The following is a 9025-nucleotide window of genomic DNA, read 5'->3' as shown; positions in this document are numbered from 1 at the left end:
CACCACTATATAAGGGCTCTATGGCATTTTCTGAGGGTAGAAGGAAGCCTTCTGTCACCCGGAAATTTCAGGACACACAAACACACACTAATCCCCTATAGTCAGCCACCCATTGCATTCCATAGAGCTCTTTTGTCTCCTATTAGGGGCTGAGGGTGGCAGCTCTGCCTGTGTGTAGTTCAAGAGGTGACAGGCGCTTAGTGGGATGGAGAGATGCACTAATGAACGGCACTGCCTAGTAAGATTTGTCTCCTTCCTTACAATAAAGCTTATAGTAGCAAAAAATGGTCAGATGGTGCGTTCCAGGTGAAAGCAGAAGTCGGAATTTCCTGAATTTTTCAGTGTCCCCTCAAGTCAGATTTTCAACTCTGAACATCGCATCAACCAACAGCCTTAATCAGCCCAACTTAACCATCCAAGATGGAACCACTGCATATAAACATTAGTAAAACCGTAAAACCTGTAATCTGTGCTGCCACAGCTGTTTATTCATGACTCGCTACATAAGCCATATGCATAGTTCTGTCTGCGAATGTGCTGCGGTGCTTTTAAGTACAAACACAAACATTGCGCTGTGTTGTTACTGATGCATTAATAGCTCTGCCTTGCTAAGATGGAACAAAACATTTTTTTTGTGGTTTCGCATTGTTTTGCAACGCCTTCCCTGAAGAAATCTGGATGGAAGCATATGCTCTTCTAAAAACTGAACAAAACCTTTCAGCATTGATTTGGCCTTTCCAATTCCACAGGCACTATTGTAACTGAGTGCTAATAGGAAGTTGATGGTCCATTCCCTCTGTAGTCTGGAGGATGCCTCATCCAAAAAGAATTTAAAATATTTATTTGTCCAACCACAGAACATGTTTTATACTTTCCCTCGGTCCCCGGTTTAATGAGCTTTGGTCCGGAGAAGGTAGACAGCAGCGTTTCTAGATCATATTCACATATGGCTTCTTTGTAACCTGCAGAGTTGAGGGCACTGTGAACTGCATTCACTAACAATGATTTTTCAAAATGTTACTGGACCTCTACAGTGACTAGAATCATGCCTGTTTTACTGCAAAGAGACTTACAGATGTCATGTCTTCTGATGTTTCAGAAACGCTGCAGAAAAATTAGTGTGTTCAAACTGTTTGTGACAGTCATGATTCTGCCCATTAAAAACCCAATGCAAAAGATTTGACCTCTGTTACCCCTGTACCCCCCTCCCTGTGTACCTCTCTCTGTTCCTCAGTGTTACATGTTCCACATGTATGTGGGAGTGCGAGCAGGGGGAGGAATTGGTGACCAGATCGAGGATCCAGCTGGCGATGAGTACGAAATCTACCGGATCATCTTTGACATCACTTTCTTCTTCTTTGTCATTGTAATCCTCCTGGCTATCATCCAGGGTGAGGCATCCTACACATACATGCACACAAACAGTTTAATGGACTCCAAACACAAGCAGTTAATTAGGCAACAATTAGCCAAAATGAATACATTTATATATTGTAAAGCAGAGTAAACACCACAGGAGGTGTTTGTTGTTATTCTATAATACAGAGTGCTGATTCAAATGTATAATTATTTTGAGAGCAATCATTTCTGGTTCTGTTTGGTTTCCAATATTTTGGTTGTTCTGTTTATTTCAGATTGACTAGACTAAATAATCGTGACATCTCTCCAAAGTGGAGTACACTTGAACACCACCTTAAACAATTTCCTGCTTGTAAATTCAGATAAAACTGAGCTTATTGTACTTGACCTTAAAAACGTCAATGAAACATAGTGCCTAACCAGATACTACCTCTGGGAAAGGATATGTGCATATTAAACAAAATATAGGACTGCTTTCTTTGCACAACATCTCTAAAACTAGAAATATTCTGTCACAGAGTGACTGAAAAACTATTTCATGCATTTATTACTTCCAGGCTGGACTACTGTAATTCATTATTGTCAGGATGTCCTAAAAACTCCCTGAAAAGCCTTCAGTTAATCCACAACGCTGCAGCAAGAGCACTGACAGGGACTAGATATATCGTATTTCTCCCATATTAACGTCTCTTCATTGGCTCCCTGTTAAGTTCAGAACTGAATTTAAAATCCTCCTCTTCCCATAAAAAAAACTTAATCATCACTTATTATTAAACTCTGTCTATCTTCCACAGTGTGCCTTTTATCTACAATAATACAACAACAAAAAAAGCACAAACCCCGACAATCATATGACCCTCCTACGAGGAACCGCTCTGGGAAGGGAAAAACTCCCTTTTAACAGAAGGACACCTCCAGCAGAACCAGGCTCAGGGAGGGCGGCCATCTGCCACGACTGGGCTGGGGGAAGGAAGACAGGACAAAGACATGCTTTGAAAGAGAGCCAGAGATTAAAAATAACTAATAATTAAATGCAGAGCGGTATATAAACACAAAGTGAGAGAAAAGGGTGACTAAAGAAGAAACAGTGCAACACGGTAACTAAGGGAGGATTCAGGGTCACCTGGTCCAGCCCTAACTATATGCTTTAGCAAAAAGGAAAGTTTGAAGCCTAATCTTAAAAGTAGATATAGTGTCTGTCTCCTGAATCCAAACTGGAAGCTGGTTCCAGAGGGTGTACTGTACTGTAAACTCTCAATCAGAACACCTAAGATGGGTTTAGATGGGTCTTCTTGCATGAAAATGAACTAAAATATACCACCAAGGCAACGAAGCAGTGGCAGAAGAAGAAGCAGCACATTAGTTGTGCTGCCTACCATGGAGTGGCCTAGCCAGTCTGCAGAGCTCAGTCCAATAGAAAATCTGTGGAGGCTTTGAATTGCCAAGAAGGAGCCAAGTAATCTGAAGAATATCTGTAAATGTTATGTAATGGCTGTGTGCAGGTAGAGGTGGTAGTAGGGAGGACCCAAAGTGCAGACTCCGGAGACAAAAAGTAACTCAAAACAGCTTTAATGCTGAACTCAAAAGGGTGACAAAACAAGGAATACAAAATAAACTTACTTAGCCGGAACACACAGCAAGATAAGGGTAGATCGCGACAATGACAAACTGAAACACAGGGCTTAAATACATAGAGGGAGCAATCAGGGAATGAGTAACAGGAGGGAAACACAGCTGGGGCAAATCAGAACTGACGAGACAAGGAAGCGTAAACTAAACACATTAACATTAGACATGGACCGTCAAAATAAAACAGGAAACATAACACAGACTGAACTAAAGACACAGACTCACATGCAGGCACTACACCAGAGGGAACAGAGACGTGGGACCAGGGCAGACACAGACACTGACTGGACGTGGGGATACAGCAGACAGGGGAGACAGCAACTAAGGATCACACTGAGACATAAACCAAAAGACAGAACTCAAACCCAGAAATGATAAATCATATAATAAACTCAAAAACCTCTGGGTCCATGACCCAGGCATCCTAACAGTAAAGAGGGGTGGGCCAAAATCACTCGTAAGATGTGCAAACCTGGTGATCACCTAAAAGAAATGCCTTACCACTGTGTGTGCCAACAAGGGTTTCTTCACCAAGTGCAAAGTCATATTTTGGTTGGGGATTAAATATCTGTTTCACTCAGTGATATGCAAATCAATTCATAACTTCAATGAAAGTTTAGATTTTAGGTTGATATTCTTTCTCTCTCCATTAAAATGTAACTACCATAAAAATTAGAGACTGTTCGTTTCTTTTCCAGTGAGAAACTTTAGTGGTAGTAGAAACTGAGTAGGGACCAAATAATTATTTCCCTCTGCCACACATATTGACAATGATGATAACTAAGCTTGTCAAAAACAATAGTTTGGGGCCTAATCTTAAAAGTAGGGTGTCTGTCTCAAGAACCCAGACTGGAAGCTGGTTTCACTGGAGAAGAGTTGGTTAGAGCTGAGGGCTCTACCTCCCATTCTACTTTTGGAAACAAACCAAACGTTGGCTTACATTCTGACACTACAGTGCTCAGTTGGATTAATATGATATTATGAGGCTTTTAAAATATGATTCAGAATTTTGCATCTGTCTAGGCTTTGTTTTTAGTATTTATATCCTTCCCTATAGGGACATACACACTTTGGACGTAATATAGAGAATGTGACTGCAAAAAAGACTCCTTTAGAAGTATTATAGTAGATAAAGCAGTGGTTTGTGGTTTTCATATCTATTGTTGTATTCAGTGTAATAATGTGGACCAGCATGTTCAAGCTCCACCCTCTCTGAAATTCTAGGGTTAATCATTGATGCTTTTGGAGAGCTGAGGGATCAGCAGGAACAAGTGAAAGAAGACATGGAGGTGAAAACACACACAACAGTTCAATGCAGTTTTTTACAATTAAGGCATATGAACATGTAAAAATATAGATTTTGTGGTTGTTTTGTTTTGTATAGCTGTACCTCCAACAGAGGCATAGATGAAGATTGCCAATAGGTTACAATAAATGACAACCACTTAACTATCACGTGTTTCTCTTGCAGACCAAATGTTTTATCTGTGGAATAGGTAATGACTACTTTGACACCGTGCCACACGGCTTTGAAACGCACACTCTACAGGAGCACAACTTAGCCAACTACCTGTAAGTACGTCTGGAGAGTGTCTGTATTTCTGTGTGTGTACCTTTTAACACCTACATCATCATAGATCATCACACCTACATAGTACACAGTCTTTCAGGTCAGTTAATGAAAGATAGGTACCCAATCTTGGTGTACTTGGGGCTTGGTCTCCAATCTCAGGTGGGCGATGATATCTATGATATTTGTCTTGGCTTGTTTTGTACCACAGCATTTGTGTTACACTGAGGTGTGTTTCCACATTATTATCCCCAGTGTTTGGACATTTATTATCCAGTTACATAAATTTCAGTGTGGTATTACTCAACTGTAACCACAGTTGCTACCATGATACTACTTGGATATTAAGTGCTTGTTACTTTGGTAATTGAGTAGTAACAACTTAGAAATGACCACGTTACGTTCTTGTCTTTGCCTTGTTACCCTTCCCACTTTATGAGCTGTAATAGAAAATACAACCAAAATTTCAAATGTCTGTTGACTTTAACCTTAAATACAGTACTGTGTCTTGAGCCAGCCCTCATTTCTTGGTATATTGCTTTATGTATAAGTTTCTTAAAATTGTTGTAAAGTCCAAGCTGTCATTAGGAGAGAGGTGGGGCAAACCCTGGACAGGTTGTTAGTCTCTCAGAAGACAACAGTTCACATGCACATTCACACCTATGGACAGAATCAACAATTAATCTAACAAACATGTCCTTCGAATGTGGCAGGAAGCCTGAGAGAAGCCACACAGGCAAGAATACACAACTGCCTCCAACCAGCAAGTGCCACTGTAACATCTGGCACTGATGCTGTGTGACTGATATATGCAATGATAATACTGTTTGTGTTTTCTAACAACTGTGTGTGTGTGTGTGTGTGTGTGTGTGTGTGTGTGTGTGTGTGTGTGTGTGTGTGTGTGTGTGTGTGTGCTTCAGATTCTTTCTGATGTACCTCATCAACAAAGACGAAACAGAGCACACAGGCCAGGTAAAACACCTTTCTAATCGCTCTGCCAGTAAATATACAAGACTGTCATCCTGTTATGTGGTCAGTACAGTTTAGCTTCAAACTCTCTCTGAGAGTTTCTAACAGTTTTTTAATGGCTGCTAACATTGTTAAAGCCTCAGTACGGAACATGGAAAATCACCTCTGGTCATATTTGTATGTTCGATCAAATACAAAGGATAACATTTCCTGTAATGTTTAACTAATTCCTGAACAAGGGCCTCAAAACAAACTTGTTATCAGTTTGTATCTTAATTGTGATTAAAGTTTATAGAACTTTCTAGAAGTTTTTCATAAATGTTTTTGTAGTAATGAGTTTTGTTAAAAACTAAAAACTGGCCAGTCTCCCATTCAAGATCATTTTGTTGGATATTTACTGATGATATTCCATCATGGGTGCAAGTGCTTAACAAATTTAGGTGCCCTAAATTAAGAGCATTTGTAATTACCAAAGTATTTTTTTATGTTTCTGTAACAGTTTGTCCATCAGTATACTCATGGTCTTTAATCCAAATGTTTATGTTTTGGTAAATTATAATTATTGCTGTTTTTTTATGAATTTAAAGTAAAGGCATTATTATTTTTTATTAAGATGCCAAATGGGTTACTTATTTGCATTTCAGAACTAAAAAGTCGTTTTAGCGGTAAATGCTATACTTGATTCTGACTTCTCAGAGAGATCCAGTACGCTGTTCAAATTTTTGTTTTTATGACATCTGGGCTCATGAATGCCACCACTAAAGGCACTGGATTAGGTTTGTTGTTTCAGATTTCATTCTGTCGTTCCCCCTGCACCTTACTTTGACTAACTTTGCGTCTTTACTCACAATGAGGCGCTTTCACACTATTGACATGTTAGTTTATGCCTCTCAGTCTGATTTACCTATAACGCCCGTTGTGAATGCATAAAATGCAGGGCTTTATGCAGGGGCTGATCGGGGTGGAGAACATTGGAAATCAACCAGTTCCAGTCCATGGCTGGTCAGTGGGTGCATCTGTAGTGATCGTCTACTCTCCCTTTTGCTGGATTCCTTCTTTTGGTCACTCTGGTTTTCTTTTAAATTGTTTTAAGTTTTTCCGCTACTTCAAGTGCACTTTTTAAAGTATAACTGGAAGCTTAAAAAATATTCTTAGTTAGCTTCTAGCATTCACTTCTGTCGTCTGAGCTATGGGTCCACTCAGGAGCTTTTAAACCCCAGTATATCAAATGATCAAATAATGTGTGATTCAGACAAATACGGCTTGTAGTAAGGGATGAGAATTTATACAAATTTAGCAAATTCAATACCACTATTGATGTCACTTATCAATTCTCTTATTGATTCTCATTGGATTCTGATTGGCTCTGCTTGGAGCGTCACCATCTCTAAGCAGCATATCAAAGACATTACATCGGTGCATATTAATTGCATGTTTTGTGGTCAAATGTTTGTGCATGTTTAAAGCATTTCCCTGTGTTGTTGTGATCATATCTGGGGTCATTATTCGAAATAAGTAACATATTACAAATATTATCCAGAACACTTTTCTTAAAAGTAATATAGTATGTTATTTAATTACTCACCATAGACACCATACACTACTTGTTACATTACTTTTCTGTTTCTCCGTATAATGCCCTGAAACACATTGTCTTATAATTAGCATTTAACAATATAAACCTGAGGCTACAGTCCCACACACCAACACAAATCCATATTCCAATGAGCACACACATATGAGCTTTCTTGTAGTATTTAGGCATGAGCACAAAGCCGACAGCACAATGCAAAGATGAAAAGCAGCACAAAGATACTTTAAAGTGATCACCACAGGGATTCTGCTTTAGAAACATGAACACATAGAAACAGACGCTGCACCCTGACTGCACATCACTGCCTTTGTTACCTGTTGAAGATCAGGTCTGACTGCTGGGCTGGGCTCGGCTTTAATGTCACTCTGGGTTCTAGGCTAGCTTTGTTCATTTCAGTAGGTACCTAGAGGTTACAATGCTAGTACTAATTTCCATAATGAACAAAGCTGATGTGATAATTACACTTTAAATGTAACACACCTGAAGCAAACCCTCCTTTCCTCTTCCTCTCTGTCTTTAAGGAGTCTTACGTATGGAAAATGTACCAGGAACGTTGTTGGGAGTTTTTCCCTGCTGGTGACTGTTTCCGGAAACAGTATGAGGATCAGCTCAACTGAGTCAACCTTGGAGTGACAGACTCTTAACTCTGAAAGGCCCACTGCAGCCATCTGGCCTCTGCTTGTCCCTCAAACGTTTATTACTTTTCTGAGGAGGCTGTATTCTACCAAATGATGGGTTCCTCTCTATGCGTCATCTCTCCTCAAGTGGCCAGGCTCTTCAACGGGACACACCCTGCCATTGTCATCCAGACAGCCAGCTCCACCCCCCGACCTTCAGCACACTCTGTTCAGAATGCTTTTGAGACCTTGTACATAGAACACTTCAGAAAATATGATGTACAATACATGACAGGTGGCAGGTCTAGAATTTTTTCACTCTGATGACTTCTGTGCTTCATCTTATTCTATATTCAAAGTAACTTGCAAAAAATACAAAGGCTTAATGGATTGAGGGTAAAACAAGAAACCTAAAGAATGTTTTACTTTTAGTATGACCATGTCTACGGCCTTTCATGTTTATAATGCACGATTCATATAGGTACAGGTGGTGGATACAATAATCAAACAAGTTGACGACTTATTCTGGTAAGAAGAACTCTGCAGCAAATCTACACTTCAATAAGCTTAAAGACGTGCTGACCTGAATACGATGGACAATGAAAATCGAACACAGCACCAAAGTGGAGACTTCAGAACAATCACAAAGCTGAATGAAGCCCCTGTGCAGTGAGGAACAGTTTCACAAACAGAGCTGCTGTGTTGAGTTGGATTACAGTTTGGTCCAAAGTGTTTGAACAATGACACGTTCTTCTCACTTTACTTACTTATACCACCATCACAGTGGATCTCAACTCAACAATCTAGATCACTGAATACTTGATTTGCCTTCATCTACTGCTTGTTTGTGTTCTTCTGCCTTCACTTTTCTGTGCGGTAAATGAAAAGCATGCTCTTTTGGGTTGAGATCAAGTGAGAGACTTGGTCATTGAGGAATATCACATTTCTTTGGCTTAAGAAAACCTTGAGGATAAACATATTTTCAAAAGCTAGCCACGTAGTAAACACCCTTTATCATTGTCAATAAAATCAAATAAAGTACACACCAGTGGTTACACTCAAGAAGAGGAAGGCAAAAATACACTTTGACAGAAAACATCGAAAAGAGTCCACCTGGTTCTGTATTAAGTTCTTTAAACAGATGAAACCTGGGCTGACTTGTACCAGAATGATGGGAAGAGAAAAGTATGGGGAACAAAAGGAACGGCTCATGATCCAAAACACACCATCCATCAGATGTGATACAGTGCACTGGCATGTGGGGCTGCCAGTGGAACTGGGTAGAAA

General features: G+C 39.8%; 1 protein-coding gene across 1 annotated transcript; it reads left to right on the top strand.

Annotated features, from left to right (window-relative positions):
- Nucleotides 1-959: 959 nt before the first annotated feature.
- Nucleotides 960-8144, top strand: LOC134633341 (ryanodine receptor 2-like). The gene is made up of 5 exons (XM_063482212.2): nt 960-1391; nt 4213-4277; nt 4460-4560; nt 5479-5530; nt 7643-8144. The coding sequence occupies exons 1-5, from the start codon at nt 1241-1243 to the stop codon at nt 7736-7738; spliced, it is 465 nt and encodes a 154-aa protein (XP_063338282.1). The 5' UTR covers nt 960-1240; the 3' UTR covers nt 7739-8144.
- Nucleotides 8145-9025: the final 881 nt, after the last annotated feature.

The sequence above is a fragment of the Pelmatolapia mariae genome, linkage group LG8 (genome assembly GCF_036321145.2).
Source record: "Pelmatolapia mariae isolate MD_Pm_ZW linkage group LG8, Pm_UMD_F_2, whole genome shotgun sequence".
Classification (NCBI taxonomy): domain Eukaryota; kingdom Metazoa; phylum Chordata; class Actinopteri; order Cichliformes; family Cichlidae; genus Pelmatolapia; species Pelmatolapia mariae.
The sequence above is the reverse complement of the archived record's forward strand: the minus strand, read 5'-3'. Positions and strand labels throughout refer to the sequence as shown.

Bases quoted from the DNA above. Each gene is read 5' to 3' on its own strand.
- LOC134633341 (XM_063482212.2), top strand. From the start codon at position 1,241: ATGTTCCACATGTATGTGGGAGTGCGAGCAGGGGGAGGAATTGGTGAC. The intron at 4,278-4,459 runs GTGAAAACACAC...TTTCTCTTGCAG, and splicing joins AAGTGAAAGAAGACATGGAG to ACCAAATGTTTTATCTGTGG. The intron at 4,561-5,478 runs GTAAGTACGTCT...TGTGTGCTTCAG, and splicing joins CACAACTTAGCCAACTACCT to ATTCTTTCTGATGTACCTCA.